The 22,579-nt window shown below is 42.6% G+C and overlaps 1 protein-coding gene and 1 long non-coding RNA gene across 7 annotated transcripts in view; one reads left to right on the top strand and one right to left on the bottom strand.

Annotated features, from left to right (window-relative positions):
• The first annotated feature begins 1,480 nt into the window (after nucleotides 1-1,480).
• Nucleotides 1,481-22,579, top strand: part of LOC102143945 (glycine N-acyltransferase-like protein 1) — a 28,661-nt gene continuing 7,562 nt past the window's right edge. Inside the window, exons 1-8 of one of the 6 annotated variants that reach the window (XM_065528163.2) lie at nucleotides 1,481-1,590; nucleotides 2,968-3,017; nucleotides 3,898-4,010; nucleotides 4,450-4,650; nucleotides 17,196-17,272; nucleotides 20,479-20,546; nucleotides 21,223-21,342; nucleotides 21,752-21,859. In XM_065528163.2, coding sequence (XP_065384235.1) covers nucleotides 21,265-21,342; nucleotides 21,752-21,859 — 186 coding nt within the window. In that variant the 5' untranslated portion in view covers nucleotides 1,481-1,590; nucleotides 2,968-3,017; nucleotides 3,898-4,010; ... (2 more) ...; nucleotides 20,479-20,546; nucleotides 21,223-21,264. Of the gene's footprint in view, nucleotides 1,591-2,967; nucleotides 3,018-3,843; nucleotides 4,651-17,195; nucleotides 17,273-20,478; nucleotides 20,547-21,222; nucleotides 21,343-21,751; nucleotides 21,860-22,579 lie in introns of all 6 variants that reach the window. The other 5 variants (XM_065528160.2, XM_065528164.2, XM_074013552.1 and 2 more) reach the window with 5 other exon arrangements.
• LOC107127264 (uncharacterized) overlaps nucleotides 6,207-22,579 on the bottom strand; it is a 31,325-nt gene continuing 14,952 nt past the window's right edge. Inside the window, exon 3 of the long non-coding RNA XR_001484884.4 lies at nucleotides 6,207-6,253. This is a non-coding gene — a long non-coding RNA (uncharacterized lncRNA). The remainder of the gene's footprint in view (nucleotides 6,254-22,579) is intronic.

Raw genomic sequence — 22,579 nt, 5'->3', positions numbered from 1 at the left:
AACCAGGTGCTTCATGCTAATGAAATGTGTAGATGCTCCTCCCTCAGGAGCCCATTTTTCCAGAGCAAATTCTCTACCTCCAGTGATGTCAGTCACTTTCGACACCACCATTCTCTAGCACCTCTTGCTTTTCATAGATTTTTTTCTTCCAGATTCTATAATGAAAAGTAGATTAAGTCTCCTTCTGCAATGATTTACTCTTCGATGAATATTGGTGCCAGTCACGTGTACTGCTTTCAGATACAAGAATAACAGCGATTTGAGAAAGCCGTCATTAGGTTTCCTCTTCTCTTTTTCTGTATGACATTCTTTTTACAAGTACACTTCCAAAGTTTGCTATTTCCAAACACCACAAGACCCATGTAATTTAAGAAGTGATTTTAGGGCTCTCCCTAGATTTTACGTTAAGTTCAGAAACATGCTCATGATTATTCCACAAAAACTATCAACTTTTACATAAACATCTGTCCTTCTATGAGTTACAAAATAATTGTCACCATCCCCCCTTAATCAACCATCTTCTCCCCTTCTTTGACCAACTTCTCAAAAATAACACCCGATACTGAAGGCATCTCATGCTATTCAGCTTCTTAGACAGTAAGACGTTCTATTATTAAATAGTAAGATGTTTTCTCAAGCCCCATGCAAAGCACTTCTTTGATTATCAGTTTGGGGATACCCAACTGTGGAGTCTTCATCCTAAGGGAAAAGTTCCGCACTCAGTAATGAGCCTCCTGAAAACCAGGCCTAAGCATTGTTGGCTGCTTCCTCCTCCAGGCTGGCATTGTCCGTGTTCGCCAGCCCCTCCACGAAATTAGCTCATTTGCGGAGCAGGCCAACTATCTGTAGACTTCACGCAGACACGGGTGCAGCCTGCTCTGAGACTTGTAGTCCACTGGAAGCTGGGCCTCTGCATCATCCGGGTGGAGCTCTCTCTCTGCTGCTGCCAACGGACCCCGCCTGGATGCTCTTCCCGCCACCGCTGTCCACCCCGCAGCGGCAGACCAGCAGCAATGGCCACACACCGAAGCACCTTGGTGGGCTGTTCGACCTGCAGCTCCCGCCAGCGCGCTGCTCCCGCTCGCAATCCAAAGTCGGGGAAAGCGCGAAACCGCCAGGCGCCTCCCATTCCTGCCCAGCTGCCCGCAGCTCCTCCTTGGCCTCCAACGGGAGACAGGGGACACCCATGAGTAGGAAGCAGCAGGGCGCTGATTGCTTAGTTTTCCAGACAAATAGGGAGGGTGGGCAAGTATTTCCCTCAGCCTGGCCTTCCGACACACCCACCCGCGCGCAGGCCCGCCCTCTCATCCCTTCCGGTTGCTTCCGTCACTATCTGGAGCGACGTTAATTGGCTTCCAGGTGAATGACAGATGAGTCATTTACATCCAATGAGAGAAAAACAGCCTCCAGAGACTCTTCGTCCTTTGGCCAGCGAGAGCGTCCCTCTCCAGGCTCCTCCCGCTCGAGGGCGTGCCCTTCCAGGCGGGAAAAGTTCAGCTGAGAGAAACATCAGAGCTGTCTTCCCAGCACCTGTGAATCCAGAGCGGCGGGCACCGGCATGTGCACTCTGTGGACAGATTCTCCGGTTCTGTGAGTGGTTTTTCTTTTCCTGGGTCGGACCGGGAGTTCTTAGGGGGATGGCTGACCAGGGCAGTAGAGAAGGACCTCAGCCCAAAGTCAGAGAGGTTTTGGATGGGAAGCTGGACAGCTGCCCATTGTGATAATTCCCCTCCCCCTTTCTCAGCTTCAAAGGCCAAGAGTTTTACTCCTGGAAAGATACCTGGAGATCGTCTGGGTTTTCCGGAATCTCAAGAGGGTCATTTGACCCTGGTGGGTCCTTTCCCTGCCCGGTGCTGTTCGTGCGCATTGAAGGAGACCAGGTTCGGTTAAGTAGAGCAGAAGCTATTCACTGATCAAAGAATAGAGTAGGGGAGCACCTGCTCAAAGTGCCTGGGGTGTAGTGTGGAGGTGCTTCTTAAGGTCTTTTAGGGCCTTAAGGTCTTTTAGTTGGAGAGCAAGGATTCCGGGAAAGAGATGGGGCTTTCCAGAAAGAGCTGAGTGTGGCAGTCTTATATTTCCTGTTGCACCCCAACACTACATGTGCCTAGCAAGCTGCATTTCTCCCCGAGGCAGAGATTTAGGTATGGTAATTAGCAAGGATTCAGATTAGGGTAGCGCTTCTAAGTTCCTTTCCCATCTTGTAGCATGGTTGTTACTGACATCCAGTCTGTTTCTATAAGCAAGCACAGCTTCAAGCACAGGTGACCTTCATAGGTTCTGGGGCTTTAGGAAAGCATTGAGGTCATCCTGCGGTGACAGAGGCAGCAGCTGTTCAAACAATGTGGTGCGCGTTTGAGAGGGGAGTTGCAGGGTGAGGCAGGTAAAAGTGCAGATTCCACAGCCACACCCCGACATACAGAATCAGAGTCTGTGAGGGTGGGATCTGGAATCCTTTTTAAAAAGCTCAGAGGAACCAATTCACACGAACAATACAAGTTTGATCTGAGCCAAAGTCCTTAATCTAGAAATGAGAAAACGGGGATCCCTAAAAGGGTTACAGGGAGAGGGCTGGAGGAAAGTTAGACTATGACAGTTTTAGGGTGGTTCTTTCCTGGCCTTGGGAAGTTTTCTCAGCTGCTACTCTGATTAGTACACAGCTGGAAGCTTTAGGGCAACCCTCTTCATATATCTGGAGTTCCCTCTCTGTGCAGGTCTCCCACCATATCTGTGACCTGTGACCTCTTGTCACCCTGGTCTCTCAGCTTTGTCTCCTCAAATCTGGAATTCCAACTAGCTTTGTCTTCCTGCCCTTACCTGCGACACTGGCCTGGAATCCCTCAAGGTAGCCTGCTACAGTGGATTATAGGATGCATTTCAATTGACACTGTCTTTACCTGAATGATGTCCAGTTCCTTGCAAAGCATTGTTTCATATATTTTGCCAATTTTTGTTTCCCTTTGTTTTCAGACTAGGGGGAAATCCAGTCCCTGTTACTCCATTTTGGCAAGAAATTCAAGGTAATGACTTTTAATATTTCTGACTACTAGTTCTGTCATCTCTCTCACTTCTGGATCTGTCTCTATTCACTGATGTTTCCAGTCATTATAGGTCATATTTATCCACTTTTTAAGTGGTTGCTGATTTTTTGATTAGTTATCAAGCTTTGTTAATTTCACAACTTTGGGTGCCAGAAAGTTTTACATTCCCATCAATATTCTTGAGCTTTGTTCTAGTACCTTGATATTTTACATGGAAACCATTTTGTAATTTCAAAGTTTGCTTTTATTTGTCAGGTGGGAGCAGAACTAGTGCTAATTTTGTCTGACTATGGAAGAAATACCTTTCAGAGGTGTCTCCCTGATACTTCATGAATTGTGACGTTTTCTAGTCAGATTTTTGTGAACTGAAACTATTCCCAGTCCTGTATAAGCCTCAGAAATTGTTACATCTGTTCCTTTTGGGTACTTCTTTTTCCTGTTCCTTTTCAACAGTTTCATTCCACTAATGCATTGACCAAGCTGAAATCTCAAGGGATACCCACTGCAAATCTCTGATACTGCATGCTCCTGTGGCTCCCTTCTCCCTAGTACTCTGCCATACAAGCTCCAGTCATCTTGGCCTCCCCAAACTCTCAGCTTGTCTTCTCCATCAGGGAAACTGCTAGACTCTGCCTGTTTCTCCTTCCTAAGATATGCCTTGCAAACTCCATACAGGAAGCTAGATAGCCATAGGGGTTACCTCATATGATTTTCTTCTCAGATCAGAGATGAGGTCAAACACAGCCTGATGTCCAATGATTGAAAGTTGTTATTTCATAGATCTTGTCTGTTTTTGTTTTTTTAGACATTCCATGTGGCAGAATAAACTCAATCCTTGTTTCTCCATCTTATCCACTAGTAGACATTAGTTATATTCTCTTTGAACTCATCATGAATTCCATGAAGACTGAAGAAAACAAGTCATTTAGTGCCACAGGAGATGACCAGAGGACTAGACCTGAAGTTTCAAAGGTATATCTACTTTTTTACAACTCCCCACAGGAGTGATTGTTCTTTCATCCCCTTAGTCCTGTTTTGGGAGGGAGGGAAAAGTTTACAATTTTGATGAAGTTCATTTCTCTATATTTCTCTTTGTGGATCATGCTTTTGTTTTTTATATCAGAGAATTCTGCTAAATCTAAGATCACAAAAATCATTTCTAAGTTTTCTTCTAGAAGTTGTATAGTTTTAGGTTTAAGTCTACAATTGATTTTAAGTTTTATTTTTATTTTTTTGTGTGGTGCAATACCTGGATCAAAGTTTGTGTGTTTGTGTAAACTGTGTGTTTATTGTGTAAAAATAGTTAACTCAATAGTGGATGATTAGCATCTTATCATTGTTGAGTCTTCCAATCCTGAACAAGGTATATTTCTCCATTTATTTTGGTCTTGTTTAATTTCTTTTGCTGCAGGGCACCTGGGAGAATACACAAAGCTGGTGGATGAAGGCAGATCAGGGAATGGGGGTTTGAAGGAGCAATGGGACTGGTACACTACTCTCTTCAAGGCCAGCAAACAAGGCAAGAACTAGAAAGACCACAAGTACAAGGCACGAGTGATCGAGAAGGTTAGCCATCCTGGCATCATGCAGCTTGAAGATTGTCCAGTAAACTGTGAGTGGCTCCTCCTAGCAGACTTTCTGCTATTACCTCTGGGTTTCTGGAGTGTGTCTGCACTGTCTTGCCCCTTTGACCAGAAACCCTTGCTTCCTCCACACTCCCTGAATTCCTCAAAGGACAAACTTCCAGCACTAGAATCTCCCTCCCCAGACAAAATATCTGCACAGATGTAGTCACGTCTCCATTAGGGGCCCCCAGACTTACAGCCCCCTGGAAACTGAATGGTCAAGATAATAAGTTATTGGGACTTTTGTATGCCAGATGCGACAGTCTGCTGGGCACTTTATCCAAGTCTTACGAGAGTCTCACCACAGCGGGAGGAAAATGTTTTCCAATTTAGCATTCTTTCCCATGCCCAGCCATGCAGTTTTTGCATGGCCATACCTAAACCCGCATTTGCCTCCTTAAAGGTTAGTTCTCCTAGCTCATGGAGATCACCTATAATGTGACTTATAATTGGGGTTTGCCGGCCAAATAAGATCTCATAGGACGAATACCCAGTTTGTTTGGTGAGAGTGCACCTGACTCGGAGGAGCACCATGGGCAAGACCTGATCCCACCTCAGATGAGTTTCCCGACAAAGTTTCTTCAGCAGCTGCCTGAGTGTCCAGTTCGTACACTTCACTTTTCCTAAGCTCTGCAGCCACTAGGCTGTGTGTAGCTTCCACTTTATTTATTTTTTTCTTTCTTTCTTTATTTTTTATTTTTATTTTTTATTATACTTTAAGTTCTAGGGTACATGTGGATAACGTGCAGGTTTGTTAAAGCCAAGTGAAGTCCTCAACTATTTCAGCCATAAACGCTGGTCCATTTTCTGACCCCAGAGTAAGGGTTAGTCCAAATCTGGAAATAAGGTCTTTTAACAACACCTTGGTTACCTCTCGTGCCTTCTCTATCCAGGTCAGGAAAGCCTCAACCCACCCCAAAAAGGTGCAAATGAACACCAACACGTACCGAGAGCCCTCTGCTCAAGGCAGCTCGTTAAAATCCAGAAACAAAGTTTCACAGGATGTGGCTCCCATCTCCAGAATTCCCGGGGGCTGGGTAGGCCTGTGCTGAGGGTTGTTCTTGGCACATGTTAGATATTGTTCACAAAGTCCTCAGGTAATGGCAGTGAGCTGTGGCACATAGCAATGGCGTCTTAGCAATTTTTCTAGTGCCATTGTTTTCGTACGAGTTCCTTGTTGGAACTGTTTCACAAACCTGGGGGCCACCATTTCAGGTACGGCTAGCCTCCCATCGGAGAATTGTCACCATCCTCCTCTAATGTAATTCCCAGTCTCCGGGGCAAACCAGGTTCTTTCATTTGAAGTGTAGCTTGTGGTCTCCAGGAGGGGGATCTTCGGGAGGAGAGGCATAGCTAACGCTTCTGCTCTAGAAGGCAGAGATGCCATTGCTGCCCATTGTGCCACTTTGTCTGCCTTCCTGTTTCCTTTTGCTTCTAGTGTTCCTGCTTTTGGGTGCCCTTTGCAGTGCATTACTGCCACCTGTTTCAGGACCCATACAGCATCCAAGAGCTGTAGAATTTCTTCCTTGTATTTTCTTTCCTCTTCTCCTGCAGTTAAGAGTCCTCTTTCTTTGCAAATCTCCCATGAACCTGCAAAGAGGCAAAAGGATATTTGGAATCTGTGTAAATATTTGCTCTTTGGTCTTTTGCTAGCCAGAGAGCTCTTGTCAGAGCTATCAGCTCTGCCTTCTGATCAGAAGTTCCTGTAGGCAAAGACTTCACCTATACTACTGAGTCCAAAGTCACCACTGCATGCCCCGCTTGGCAGACCCCCTCTAGTATAAAACTGCTCCCATCAGTAAAATACTCAATGTGCAGGTCCCCAAGAGGTCAATCTGTCAAATCTCTACTGCTTGAGGACACCTCATCTAGCACATCCACACAGCAATCAAGGTGGCCTCCTGGCACTGACTCAACGGGGATCAAGGAAGGCGGGTTTAGGGTGTTCACAGTCTCTAAAGTTAAGCTGGGATTTTCACGTAGGAGCCCTTGGTATGGAGTCATTTTCGGATTTGATAACCAGTGGTTCCCCCTTTGGTCCATCAAAGTTATAACTGAGTGTGTTACCCAGATTGTCAGTTGCTGTCCGAAAGTCAGTTTATTTGCTTCTTGCACCAGTAGGATGGTGGCAGCTAGCACCTTGAAACAGGGAGGCCATCCAAGTGCCACAGAATCTAGTTGCCTGGACAAGTGTGCCACCAGGTGTTGCCATGATCCTATGACTTGAGTCATAATTATCCACACTTGTGGATAATTAACATGGTGAATAAAGTAGTTCTACTAGTGATTAAAGCCCAGGTGCCCTGGTGTAAAGCAAATACCATTAGGGGGCAATAACCTTGGTCAACCTCCCCCTGAAAGGGCCATCTGGCTCACAGGTTAGTTAATGGAGGTAGAGTAAACAGACTTAACTGGGGAAGCCTCTATTTTTCCTAGTATTTACCCTATGACCTAATGCTCTAAGGTAAAAACCGGCTGCTTTCAGCCTGTTCAATTATTACGAGCAATATAACCTTTTGGTCTTCCAAAAAGGTTTGTGACTATTGCCTATAACTTTCCCTAATATTTCCCTTTAATATTTCTGTCATCCTCCTGAGTGAATCCCAACAATGCAGCCCAATGGTGAATAGAATCTGCTGGAGCAGACATTCTTGCCTTTTTTCTAGTCTTGGGAATGCCGATACCATTAAGTATGATGTTACCTGTAATTTTTCATAAGTGATCTTCATGAGATTGAAGAAGTTTCCTTTTATTCCTAGGTTGCTGACATTGTTAGAAATAGATGTCAGGCTTACCAGATGCTTTTTCTATGTCTGTTGAGATGATTCTATGTACATATAGAAATTTTAATTTTTCTAATTGGCTTATTACAGTGATATATTTTTCAAAAGTTAAACCAATCTTGCATTCCTGGTATTTACCTATTAGATCTTGCATTTATGTTTATATTGGCCTGTAGTTTTCTTTTCTTGTAATGTTTTGCCTGTATATTATAGAGCTAATATTTCCCTATTGCTGAGGCAATGTTCTTTTCAGTATTGTACTCAATGCCGCAGGAATTATGATGTTTTCCCAAGGTCTGGTGGGAACAGCAACTATTCCCAGCCCTGTAAGATCTCCAGGGATTGTTCCTTCTAATCTTTTTGGGTAGCTGATTTCCCTGACTTAGGTGATTTCCTCACATGCATGTGCAGATCACTACTCATATGAAGATTCATGGGGACCCTCTCTGTACAGTCCTCTCCTGCCTTCGAAAGCTAAACCCATTGGCTCCCCAGAGCTCAGTTCCTTTTCCTCAACTCAGTTGCTACTGAGGTTTGCCTGGATTCTTTTCTCTGCACCATGGCCTAGAGCCTCTCTTCAGGCAGTAAGCTGGGGAAGTCATAGAGTTTGCATCATTGTTTCTCTGTTTCTCAAGGATAACTGTCCTTCTTTGACTAATTCTCAGTATATTGAAAACCATTTAGTACATTTTGTCCATTTCTCCAGGATTTTCAGGCAGGAGTATAAATTAGTTCTGTGTTATTCCACAGTGGCCAGAGTAGATGTTCAGGATGCTGCTTTTATTTTCCCAAAGGATTTAGCTTTAATTGGTAGAATTAATGGGCTATAAATGGCTTACTTTATCTTGGCTGCCCCTATAACTATCAAATATATAAATATAAGCATACCAGAAGGCTTCTTAGCCAGATTAAGGGCAACTTCAAAAATCTCACAGGGAACATCATGTTAAATAGTGAATCGGTATAAGTATTTCCTTTACAATGAGGGAGAATAGAGGAGTGCTCACTACTACTGCCTTTATTTACTGATAAATAAAATTTATTTTAGCCAATGCTGTGTGATAAGAAAAATTAGTAAAAGATAATATTTGAAGATTGAAAAGAAGGGAACAAAGCACATTCATGAAATATCCATAGATGACATCATCATCTATTTTTGAAACTAACAAGATTTATAGAGAAAATATTAGAATGATTGTAGTGTGGTAAATTGGCTAGGTTTAAAGTTGATATTTCCAAAACAATGAATTTAGCTTAGTCAGTAATATCACAAAATGTAATACCCCCAGAATTATTTTATAATGGCTAAAATAAAAAACATTATTTACCTAGAAATAAATGTAAAAATGATTTAACCATTTATGGAGAAAATTATTTTGTTAAAGACATGAAAATGAGACATAAATCAATGTTAAGATATGCTAATGACTAGGAAAACTCAAAATTAAGACAGTATTTGGTGAATATACAGAAAAAATATACCATTGGAACAGAACAGAGAGAGTAGAAACAGACTCACAAATTAAATGAAAGTATCTTTGTATTAGTTTGTGCTATGGTGTGAATCTTTTGCATGCCCCACAATTCATATGTTTAAATCCTAATCTCCAAAGTGGTGGCATGAAGAGATGGGGCTTTGTTGGGTGATTAGATCATGAAATCCAGACTTGACAGTCTCTTAGGGGTAATAAATTACCACAGGCTGTATGGCCTAAACAACAGAAATGCATTATCTCACGGTTCTGGAGGTTCAAAGCCCAAGGTCAAGATGTCATCAGAGTTGGTGACCTGTTAGGGCCATGAGGGAAAGATCTGTTCCAGGACTCTCTCCTTGGCTTGAAGTTGGCCATGATTTTTCTATGGGTCTTTACATCATCCTTCCTCTGTGTGTGTCTCTATGTCTAAATTTTCCTCTTTTCTAAGGATATCAGGGTACTGGATTATAGACCCATCCTACTGCAGTGTGACCTCACTTTAAATATATCAACAAGAACCGTATATCCAAATAAGGTCACATTTTGAGGTAGTAAGGGTTAGGACTATGACATGTGAATTTTGAGGGGACACATTTCAACCCATAACAGTCTTACGTGGCAAAACATGCAGTAGGGATATGCGGAGAAAGAATGAACAATTCAGTCAGCATCCCTGGAGTAATTTGTTATCCATATACAAAAAATAGAAAGTGATACCTACTTCTAGCTATATACAAAAAATAGTTCCCAATTATAAACTTGAATGGTAAAAGCAAACCTTCACAACTTTTGGAAGAAAGAAAAATATATATATATATTATGAAAGGTTTTCTAATGGTATAAAAAGATTAATGAACTTGACAAAATTAAAGTTAACAACTCCTGTTCTTTATGACACCGGAGAATGAAAAATCAAGAAGAAACTCAGAATACATGTTTAACACATATCATGAATAAGCAATTTATGTCTACAATATTAAAATACTTCTAGAGTTAATAATGAAAAGAAAAATAATCCAGAAGAAAAATGAACAAAACTTTAGGAGGCAGAGGCCAGTGGATCAGGAGGTCAGGAGTTCCAGACCAGCGCATCCAATATGTTGAAACCCCGTCTCTACAAAAAAAAAAAAAAAACAAAAAACAAAAATTAGCCAGACCTGGTGATGTGTGCCTGTATTCCTAGCTACTCATAAGGCTGAGGCAGGAGAATCGCTTGAACCCAAGAGGTGGAGGTTGCAGTGAGCCAAGACCACGCCACTGCACTCCAGCCCGGGTGACAGCGGAGACTGCGTCAAAAAAAAAAAAAAAAGAAGGAAAAAAGAAAAATGAACAAAAGATATAAACAACTATTTTAGAGAATGAAGTGTGAAAAAGGGTTCAATCCCATTAGTAATTAGGAAACTACTGTTTAAACCCTCAATAGCATGCTATTTCACACCCACACGATTGGCAAACATTAAAATATGGATAATACCAAGCTTTGATGAAGATGTAGAATAATGAGAACTTTCATTTCTCACTGGTGGAAGTGCACGGTGGTACAACAATTTTGTAAAATAATATGGCAATATCTATTATAATAAGGGAGATTACGCATTTTCGTTTTCTCTTGTTGTTCTCCTATTGCCTCATGTTTTCAAATATTCATTGCTCAAATCTATTTCTGAAGTTGTCCATTACCTCTTCTAAGTCTACACTTGAGAGATACCCTTGCACATGTGTACCAGGAAACATATTCAAGGAAATTCATAGCAAAACTTGTCACTGCTTTTAGTAGAAATCCCCAGAATGTGCATAAGCAGTTGATTTCTTCAGTGAATTCTCTCTAACTGTAAAAGTGGATACACAATTTCATCAACTACAATAAACCTCAAAAAAGTAATGCAAATTACAGAAGAAGACATTCAGCTGGATGTGTTTATATAAAATCAAAACAAGCAAAACTAAAAGTTTGCTATTTATAATCTTACAACATATGTATATGTCCCTAAATAAGTGTAAGACACTAATAATTTTAAAACAAATTTCGATTTAGTGGTTGTCCATGAGAATGAGGAAGGGAGATAAGATGAAGGAGGGACACACTGTACACCTCTAACGATTTGTAGTGTTCTATTTCTTAAGGTGGGAAGGAAATACATGGATGTTTAGTATATGAAATATAGGGTGTCATAAACTGCTTTTGCATGTAGAAAATGTTTTATAGTTTTTAAAAACACAGTATATGAGATAAAGGAAGAAGCTGAGAACTATTCACAGGATACTAACTTGAGTAGTCAAATGGGTAATGACACAATTGTCAGATTCAGGAACACAGAAAGAAGGACACAATTAAATTTGATGACTCTGGTTTTGAAGGGGCTAAGTGTGAAATGCCTAAGTGTGAAATGCCTCTGACATATCCAAGAGTAGATGTCAAAAAGGCCACAAACTATAGATGACAGGTCGTTGCTGCAGAGATAGATTTGGGCAATAAATATTTGAAAACATGAGGTGATGGGAGAGCACCAATAGCAAAAGGAAATCACTATTCCTAAAACCTCAGCTCATTCCATTACACCTACCTACTAAATGATCCAAGCCCAGCTGTCCCTCATGATTTTATTCCCTCCAGGCTTATGCCTCTATTTATATAGATTAGATCCAATACTTCAGGCTTCACAATAATTTCCTTCTAAGTTTATTCATGTATAATTTTTCTGATTCTTTTTAGTCATCTATCTGTGTTCTCTTGTAGCTCACTGAGCTTTTTAAAGATAATTATTTTAAATTCATTGTCAGACAGTTCATAAACCTTTATTTCTTTAGGGTCAGCTATTGGTTACTATTTGTTTCCTTTGGTGGTATCATTTTTTTCTCTGTTCTTGATCTTGATTTTTAGACTGTGCATTAGTGTCTGCACATTTGAAAAACAAGAAACTTATTCTAGTCCTTGCCTAGTGGCTTTGTCTGGAAAATCCCTTTCCCAGTCATTCAGCAGTTGTTGGTAGGGTGTCCATTGTGGTCTGTAGGTGAACTTGTTGCCAAAGTGCTCAGGCAGGCTGGCCTGGGGCCTGTGTCAGCATGTGGTAGGCCTGGTTCCTGGGTCTGTACAGTTGGGCCTGAAGCTTGGATCCACTGGGGTGGATCCTTTCACTGGGTATGGGGGATGAACATAAAGCCTATGTCTATAAGGGCAGGTATAGAGGCTGTACCAATAGGTGCTGGACTGAAGCCTGGGTCCACAGGGTCTAACATGGCTATGAGGTGGGCATTGAGCCTGTGCCTACAGCGGCTGGCCAGGTTTTGGGATGGGCCTAGTGTCTGAGTCTGCTGGGATGAGCCTGGAATCTGAGTCCATGGGGACTGGCCTGGTACTGGTATAGGACTGGAGCCTGAATCTGGAGAAATGGGCCTGGGATCTTGGTAGACAGGGGCTGACCTGGAGCCTGAGTCTTCAGAGATGGTCGTAGAGCCATGGTCCAAGATGGTCAGCCTAGCATCAGAGTCTAGTGAAGTCGGCCTTTACCTGGGTATGCTTAGAGCATAGCTAGGACCTGAGTATATTGGATCCTGGGTCACAAAACCCATCCTGGAGCCTGAAGCTGGCCTAGCGCTGGGGTCAGGTGGGGCCAGTCTAGAGCCTGAGACCATAGGTGCTAGACTGGTGCCTGTAGCCACAGGGGCTGGCCTACAGTCTGGGCAATGGCCTGGAGGCTGGGTATGTAAGATCTGGCCTAGAACCAAGGTCTTCAGAAGCTGGCATGGAGACTAGCTCTACAAAGACTGTCTGGGTCCTAGGGCTGTAGGAAGTATACTGGAACGTAGGTCCACAGAGGCAGTCCTAGATACTGGGTCTGTAGGCACCAGCCCAATACTGGAGTCAACTGTGAAGGGCCTGGACCCTGGGTCTGCTGGAGCATGGGATCAAGGAACTAGCCTGGAGAGTGGGGTGGCAGAAACTCCCTTAGCCCTAGGCAGGCCTGGAGCATGGATCTGTCAAGGCTTGCCAGATACCTGGCTAAGGGATAGGTCTAGGGCTGCCAACCTTGAACTGGGGTGTGCCTGAATCCTGGATTTGTGTGAGACAGTCTAGTTCTGGGCTGGTCTGAAACCTAGGGTCGACTTGGGGCCTTCGACCGCTGGGGCTAGCCTGGTGCTACACTGTCCTAGATCCTGTATCCACAGGGGCCAGCCTATAGCTTGGATCTATGGACACTGGCCTGATGACTAAAGTTGCAGAGGCCAGCCTGGTCCTTGGGTACGTCTGAAACCTGGAATTGTGGAGGCAAGCCTGGTCCTGGGAGTAGTCTGGAGCCTGGAGTCACTGTGGCTGCCCTGGTCCAGGGACAATCTGATACCTAAGGCACTGGGGTAGACCTGACATTAGTATATACCCAAAACCCAAGTCCACCAGGCAAGCCTGGAGCCTGGGCTATGGGATCTGCTCTGGCTTAGATTGCAGGTACCAGCCTAGAGTTTGGGGCCATAGGGGCATACCTATTACTGGATTTTACTGAAGCAGGCTCTGTGTTGGAGTCCAAGGCAAAGTTCAGTGCCCACTTCCTTTTTCTTCTTCCACACAAAGATTGCCTCTGTCTGTGCTCTGCTGCCTGGTGTTGTGGGAGGGGTGACACAGGTAATGTGAAATTGTTCTTTCTATGCTCTTCAATTCATCTTTCCTTATTTCTCTGCTACACAAAGATTCTGTAACATTTCACCTGGTTTACTTAGCTCCTGTGAAGGTATTTCACAGGATAGTAGTTAAATTGCACAGCTAGTAGGTTAAATTGATGTTTCTGTATGAGGATAAGTGCTAGAAAGTCCCATTCTGACGTTTTGCTGATGTCCAGTTTTACAGCATCCACTTTTTCTATATAGTGATTTTTAAAGTGCCTCAGCAGCATCAGAGGCAGGTCTCCTGCTAATTTGGAAAGAAAGACGGCAGATCTCATGTTAAATGGTCTTATCAAACACAAACATACATACGCACAATAAAGATAAAAAATAGAGAAGACAAACCTTTTGGAGGTGATGAGTATGTTTATGACATAGGTTGTGGTCATACTTTCATGAGTATGTGTTCCTCTCTATATGCATCAAGGTTTATACATTAAACACATACAGCTTTTTGTATGTCAATCGTACCTCAATTAAGGAGTTTTACAAAAAAAAAAAAAAAAAGATAAATGCAATACAGGAAAAATACTGTTGGCGTCATTCTCCATGAAGTATGACTTGTATTTCAGATTTCTGATGGTTACTGAACTTCCACATTTTCTGATGATAAGTATAATTAGAGAAATAATATGTTGGGCTAGAAAGGGGAAAAAAAACATTTCAGGATGAATCAATCAAACTTTTCCTTAACATAATAGAACTTGTTGTTCAAGATATTCAAACCAGTACCAGGCTAGAGGGAGAGAACAGTTTCCAGATCAAATATTTGTGTAAACTAATTTAACTGAAGTCTCAAGAGGAAGAAATCACGATGAAATATCTGGAGGCACAATATGCAAAATTCACCACAAAGCAGAAACCAGCATCTTAGAAAACAAAGAACAATGGCTTAGGATACAGAATGTCTGGGTTCTCAGTTTTGTACATGCAATCATGTCTCCACTTTCTAGGACTTAGTTTCTTGAGACTAGACAATCTCTAATATACCTCCCATCTGATTTTCCTCTCTTTCAGGAAGTTAGGCAGGTGCCCAGATCAGCTTTTTGGTCACAAAGGATAAAGAAAGAAGGCATAGGGTGTCTTTCTTAACCACAGTTTTAGGACACGGATTTAGAGAATGCATTAGCAGGGACTAAGCAAATAATGAAAGCTGAATTTGGGGTAGAAAAAATCGGGAACAGGAGATTAAAAAATCAGAAGGAAAATATTTAGGAGCAATAATGAGAGTCCCCTATTGATTCATAGTATAGCCAAAGTTTCTGTTTTTCTCTTCTTCAGACTCTAAGAGAACTAGAACATATCAGAGAGCTTTAAAATGTTCTAGGATGCCCAAACCAAGAAAGTATGTCCTGTGGATCCTACACCTTCCCAATTCCCTGATCTAACTAAAACCATATACCACTTTCTGATTTCTCTGGAGGCATTGAAACCTCATCACCAACCCAGAACAGTTTGGCGTGACTTGCTCTCTCCAGGAAGTACCTAAACATCCCCTTTCTTCCTCTGTAAAAGCTTCAAGATTCCACCTTGGTGTCAAGGTTTTCTCTACAGAGGCAGAATGTTGTTTATCTCAAACTCCAGAGACCCTCATCCTTTTCTGGGATCCATTTAAATTGGTGCTGTCAGTATTTTTGACCATAAAGGCAAGTCTCCACAAAAACCCTAGAAAGTTTTAAGATTTTATGGATAGGTGCCAACAGCTATCAGATGTCTTCCTAAGATGGCTGCTGCATCCTAGTTGCACATTGCTAAAGGTTAATGAAGAACATGGATATGAATGAAGCATCCCAGTGACCCTTGACCCATTGTTAGAGTACTCAGAAGGTGAGGCTCCACCAGCCTCCCATAGACCCACAGCCGTGCAGTCCCCATTCTCTGCCATGAACAAGAGTTTCAGGGCGTTACAGGGGTTCAAAGATGGCCAGCTCATTGCCATTTTGTAGTACAAAGTATACCAACAAATAAAGATAGACCAAAACATTGATAATAGTTTTAAAATGTGTATATTTTATAAATGAATGCTTATGATGACAAAAATGCCATGCAATACTATTGTTCTACTCACAAGAACATAACAAGAATTAAAAAACATTAATTAATTCAGAGTGGACTCTTGGCAGTGTGTAATTTATGGTGAAAGTGTTTCCTCCATTCTGTCTTGAGTTTCTGTACCATTGGGTGATAACGCTGAAATCTCAAATTTGGGACCCTCTCTGAAAGTGGGGCCATGCGCAAATGGCTCTCCTAGGTGTCTACTCCCCATGACCTCATGATGTACCTGCAGACTCCCAAACGACGGAAGAACATTCAGGGGTAGCCAGCTGGAGATGCCTAGAATCACAGGTCTCTCACACAGCCTGAAAAGCCCAAAGCGGAGTAGCATAACCTCAGCACCTGTGAAACCAGAATTCATTGCTTCCATTCAGAGAGCCCATGTCTGTGCCAGAATCCAAGCTGCCATGAGTGTTTTGGGAAGTCACTTATGACTAATACTGAGTATGGTGGGACTGATATCAGAACTGAGCTAGGCCCAGAGAGTCTGAGGCCATGACACATAAGGCTAAACCTTTCCGTTTTGATCCACAGACTAGATACATCAGAGAAGTGGACTTGGAGAATCCCCTGCTGGAGTCCTAGAGAGTAACCACTCTGTCAGATAGCTTGTGTTTCTGAGAGGAAGGCGTCTAGTTCCAGCCTTATCCCACTGCACCTTATAAGCACGGGCTGAGTTCTAGAGAGACTCCAGAGCTGGTCTGAAAGTTTGCTCAGAACTGAAGTGGTCTAAGAAACTGCCAAGCTCAGCAGCCCTACAGATGGGAGAGGAGCCCACAGATGGGAGAGGAAGCTATTCTCCTGGCCAAGGTCCTGACACAGAGTTTGCCAGAAGAATAGGCAGATTTGAGGCAGACTGGAGCTAGCACTGGCACTGGATTGAAACCTCCCTTGTAGTCCCGTAGATAGTTTTTTGTATAAACATAGAAATTCACCTCTCTGGTCTTAAAGCTTGAAACTTTCATTTGATTTATATGAATTTCTTCCTTAGTAAAGGACACCTACCTCCCTCAAAAAGCATCAAAGAATTGAAACTCATTAGATGAGCCCATTCAGACAATGGGACACCAGGCTTCTCATAAATTATGATTGCTTCCTTAGGTCTCCTGAGTTCCTGTTTTGCTACACATTGTTACATTTCTTCCCTGCTATGTAAACTCGTAATTTTAGTTGCTCAGGGAGATTGATTTGAGACTGAGCTCCCATCGCCTCTGCTACAGCATCCAATTCAGTCTTCTTCCTTGGCGGTGATATTGATTGGTTTTCTGTGCGGTGAGCTGCAGGACCTAGACCACACCCCTGGTGTTTCAGTAAGATTTTGGTTCTCCAGTCAGGAACACTTTGGCTCACCTGCCATGGACCAGGAGTCTCAAAGCTCTCCTAAGCAGCTACTTACCCAATGTTGGCTGGAGATGAGTTCCCTCTCTCTCCATGTTCCTGATTGCCTTGGAAAAACTGCCTTTGAAATTTGACATCCAGAGAGGTGACTGTCTTTTGTGGGCTCAGACAGAAGGATGTGCTCCTCTCAATTTGAGAAATTTTTAAAGGAATTTCCACTTGCAGGTTGAACAAGCCCAACTGATGAAGAGAGGGAAGTACCCTGATTGTTCCAGTATGGACACTCTTGGGGGCTTTTCATGGTATGTGTATCCAGGCAAGTGAGTGTCTTTTGTGGGTACCAGACAATGGGATCAGCTCCTCTCCATTTGAGAAATTCTGAAGGAATTTTCACTTACAGGTTTATTGAGTTTAACCAATGGAGAGATGAAGCACCCCAACTCTTTCAGTTTGCACACTTTTGGGGCTGTTTGATCCTGAAGCAGTTGCATAGTGTTTTAGTGACTGTTTGCATGTGTCTGTTTGCATAGTCATGGGAAATTAGAATTTGATAAACTGATATTCTTTTGTAAGACTGTTTGGCACCAGTATAGTTTGAATTTGGAGTTGCTATTGAATGAGAAAGCGGATTGAAATTCCATGTATCCAGGCTTCTGTGCTGCTGTTGGACCAGGCTAGTATGTGGTGTTCTCCTGTGGTGCTGTTTGACCCGTGTTCTTTGGAGTCTGGAGAAGTTTGGCCTTTAAAGATTAAACTGCCACAGAATCAGCTTTACCCAAAATTTTGATTCACAGCCTTCAGTGGATTACCTATCAAGGTTAACCAAGTTCAGCCATGTGGACATGTTTGCAGACTGGTAAGTTTGTATTGCTATAGCTTTAGTTCCCAGGTAAACGCTATTGGGTCTTTGTGTGTATATGCATCTAGATGTGTTTATGTGTAGGCACATGTATTACGTTATATGTTGTCACTACAAAATTGGCTTATAAATAAAAGAGTGCTCATAGATTAAGTTAATAAGTCCAAAGTCTTTTTCATGTTCATGTTACTTAAGGACATCTTTAGCAAGCTATCATTAAAATTATTGTAAAATAAAAATAGAAATGTCTTCAGAATTGTCAACATACATTTTTTCTAGGTTTTATATTTCTCACTGCTAGATATTTTAAGGCATCAGAGTTTGGCACAGAAGGTTATAAAACTATAAACAGGATTATGAGACCAGTATGGGAGGCAAAGATCCCCCCATCCCAATAAAATAAAAATAAAACAATTAGCTGGGCACAGTGATTCATGCCTGTAGTCCCAGATACTCAGGAGACTGAGGTGGGAGGATTGTTTGAGCCTGAAAGGTCAAGGCTGCAGTGAGTCGTGATTCAGCCACTGCACTCTAGCCTGGGTGACAGAGTGAGACCCTGTCAACAAAAAATGAAAACAGGCAGAGAATGACAATGGGGCACAGGAGCATTGCAGAGAGACTAGGGGAGCAGTTGTAATTTTTAATAGGATGGTCAAAGGAGGCCTCATTGAGCAGGTGGCTTTAAGTGAAGACTTAAAGAAGGTAATAGAGGTTTCTCCAGGTCTTTTGAGAAAACAGAATGCAGGCAAAAGAAAAATGACAGCCAAGTGCCTGAAACAGAGTGGCCAAAGAGAGTAAGGTCACGGATGTGACTGGGGGGATGTCAGGGAGGTGACTGGAGTCTAAGTCATGGAGAACTTAGAGGGCTGTTATAGGGATTTATATCTCTTCCTCTGAATGTGATTGGGAGTTACTGCAGGAGTTGCACAAAGGAATGATGAAATCTGGCTTTTGTTTTAAAAGGAGCATTCTGGTTCTCCATTGATAAAAGACTAAAGACATTCTCCATCCAGAATACACTGCCAAGAACTGTGAAGCATCTAAAAGTTTGCCCTACTTGGGGCACTGTTTTGTAAATGCTGGCAGGTGACACAAACTTCCTGGGTCAAAGACACTAATTTATTACTCACTAAACAGGGAGAAAGATTTTTGTGTTTGTGTCCGTCCTCCTGGCTCCACAAGTCCTACAGAGGAAATACAGAAAAGCAGATTAATGTTGCAAATGCAACAGATGTGTGTGGCAGCCAAGGAACCCTGAATTTAGGGAGCCTAGATGTTTTATAATGTACTGCAAGCAAAGCTGTCTGAAGTTTGCTCCAGACACAGACATTATCTTTCTCATACTGAACAGTAAGCAAACCTGCCCTCCACTTCAGAAGAAAGCAATATCTCTAGCTTCCAAGCTGTCCTCTTTACAAACATCCTTGAAAAGTTAGCAGCAAAGGCTGTCATTGTCTCTGCTCCTAAAACATGCAGAAATGGGAGAGGTCATGAAGAATTTTCTCCCAACCAGAATTAGGAGGATGTCATAATGTATTGGATGTAAAGTGAAAGGGGAAAATATACTTAAGAATAACTCCAAGCGTTTTTATTTGAACATGTGAAAAGATGGAGTTGCCATCCACTAAGTTGAGAAAGACTACCAGTGAAGTGGCTGGGTGGAGAGGGTGGATAAGGAGTTTGATCAGAGACAAAATGAGTTTGAGATGGCTATTGGATGTAATTCAAGAGACGTTGAAGAGGCCAATAGATATATATGTTTTGAGTTCGTAAAGGAGTTTGAGTAATAATATAAATGTGTTAGTCATTGGCAGGTAGATTGATTTTAAAGCCATGGGACCAGATGGGATAACAAGGGAGTATGTGTGGATACAAATGAGGACCAATGATTGGACTCCATGAAGTGATCCAAAATTAAGAAACTGGGTAGAAAAGAAGGGTCCACTGAGGAGACTGAGAAGAAGTAACCAGTGAAGATAAAGGAAACCAAGACGGTATTGTCTTGGAAACCAACTGAAGAAAGTCCATTAAAGGATGATCTTTTAAGATGAGAAGCAATAATTGACCATTGGATTTAATAACATAGAGATCACTGATGGCTTTCAAAAGTGTTTCAGTAGAATGGTACCAGCAAAATCTCAATTAGATAAGATTGGGAGGGGGTTTGGAGATAGCATGTCTGGACAATCCTTCCAGTGAATTTTGCTACAAAGTGTTAAAGCAAACTAAATATGGCCTGAGAAGGACTCTGTACTTCTTCATTTGAGTCCTTGTGGGTGAACTGTAACCTACCTTAATAATCAGACAAGATTGAAAACCTAATCTAGTAGTGTGCACCTCTAACAATACTTGAGTGTTAGCCAATCCCAGCAGCCATACTTCAACCACTCACAGACTGCTGACTGTTCAAACTGTTCAAATAAGGCAAACGACCAGTTGTAACCAATCTCACTGTTTCTGTACCCCACTTCCGGTTCCTGTATGTCACTATACCTTTTTTTTTGGTCTATAAATTGGTTTTTACTTCGAGGCAACCCCCAGAGCCTCTGTGAATCTGCTGTGATTCTGAAAGCCGCCTGATTCACAAATTGTTCATTGCTCAATTAAACGCCTTTAAATTTAATTCAGCTGAAGTTTTTCTCTTATCAGATGGTGTCAGAAGCAGGATCTGAAGTGGAGCTTCCAGTATCTCCAGGAGCACTGAGTAAACACGAAAGGTACCGGCATGATCCACTGTGTCCATTGATCTCTCAGAGTGGCTGAGGATCATAAGTAAGCTCCCTCTCGCATTTTGGAGCTTCACACATTTGTGTTTTGAGCTCTCTGAGTTGCTTTGAGCAAATTTCTGATCCAAACTGGGTTTGGAGTCACAACGTAAAATGGACTGGGTCTAGGAACGGATGTGGTCTTGGAATTAACCGGCTTGGATCCAGTTAAAGGCCTCTTACATCTCACTGGGTCAGAAAGAACTGGTAGTAAGCAGTAACGTTGTAGGAGTTATAAAATTTGGCGTTTGAAAATTCACAGGGATGTTTGTGTTCTACCCCCTTTGTTTCATTTTTCTTGTGCACCTAGGTGGGAAAAAATCATTGGCTAAGTTAATCAAGAGAAGCTGAGAGTAAACCCAATATTTTAGATAAATATGGGATTCTTCATTCCAGCAGGGAGGAAGGGCATGGGTTTTGGAGTCATTCATATATGGTTTCAAAATCTGACTCTGGCATTTATCTCTGTAAGAATTTGAGAAATTTACTTAGTCTCTCTGAGCTTTGGTGTATTCCAAATGAAGACGACACTAACAGTATCTGCATCATGAGTGCTACTTCAATGGAAATGTATAAAGTGCATTTTACACATTTGTTCTCTTACCATTTTCCCTTCACTTCTTTTCAGAGTTTCTTCTTGAAGGGCTCAAGGACTGAAGCATCCCACAATATGATCCTACTGAATAATTCCCAGAAGCTGCTGGCCCTATACAAATCCCTGGCCAGGAGCATCCCTGTGTCCCTGAAGGTGAGGGAACAATGGGAGTGTCGGATTGCTTTGTGCATGTTTCTTTACCTTTCTGTGCCTTTACCTTTGGTCTTTTCATCAATAAAATGGGAAAAACATTAGCACCTACCTCTTAAAGTTGTTGTGGACACTAAATAAATTCATACATTATAAGTGCTAAGAGCATTGCCAAGTGCCCAGCTAGTGCACAGTAGCTCTTTGGTATCACAAGGACACCTGCCTGTGAGTTCTGCCTGCCTGCTTGTGACTTCACATCCATCAATATGGTCCTGGAGACGCTGCTCATCTCACCTTCACTGTCTTGGTCCCAGTACTGTCTCTTGACCTCCATTTTTCTCTTCCTCTTCACATCCAGATCCCCATCTCTGGGGATCTCAACCTCTCCTATTCCCTTTCATCCCTCTGTCAGGTGTACGGCTCTGTGTATCACATCAATCACGGGAACCCCTTCAACATGGAGGTGTTGGTGGACTCCTGGCCCGACTATCAGATGGTTATTATCCGGCCTCAAAAACAGGTAGGCACACAGACAGGGACTGGTGGATCCAGGCAGGTCCAAAGGGCCTGAGGAACTGACCAGTTCAGATACCAGGGCTGCTTTTATAGGGTGAAAGGAAAAGTGAGTATTTTAAAACACTTCTTCAGTACTTGGCACCTTACATGAGTGCCACATATTCCTATTCTTCCTCTAAAGCATAAAACATTTGAGAAAGGGTTCGAGGGGGAAGGGGAACAAAAGGACAAGGCTGACACTCACAGATTAAGGGCCCTTTGAGGTGGCAGGGGTTACCTGCAGGGGCTGAATGGAGGCCACTTTACAGGGAAAGTTGGGTGTCTGAGATATCAGAACAGTGACTTAAAAACAAAATCCAAACCAGAAGTCAACCGGTAAAATTACCTCTCAGGGCCAGGCATGGTGTCTTATACCTGTGATCCCAGCACTTTGGGAGGTCAAGGCAGAAGGATTGCTTGAGGCCAGGAGTTTGAGGCCAGCCTGTGCAACATAGTGAGACCTCATCTCTACAAAAAATAAACAAAATTAGCAGGGTGTGGTGGCACCTGCCTATACTCAGACACTCAGGAGACTGTGGTGGGAGGATGGCTTGAGCCCCAGAAGGTCGAGGCTGCAGTGAGCCAAGATCACACCACTGTACTCCAGCCTGGGCAACAGAGTGAGACCCTGTCTTAAAAAAAAGTTACTTCTCAGGAACCAGGGAAGGGTCACAAAATTACTGTG

Source organism: Macaca fascicularis, chromosome 14 (genome assembly GCF_037993035.2).
Source record: "Macaca fascicularis isolate 582-1 chromosome 14, T2T-MFA8v1.1".
NCBI lineage: Eukaryota > Metazoa > Chordata > Mammalia > Primates > Cercopithecidae > Macaca > Macaca fascicularis.
Note: the sequence above shows the minus strand (reverse complement) of the source record. Positions and strands in the feature narration are given on the sequence as shown.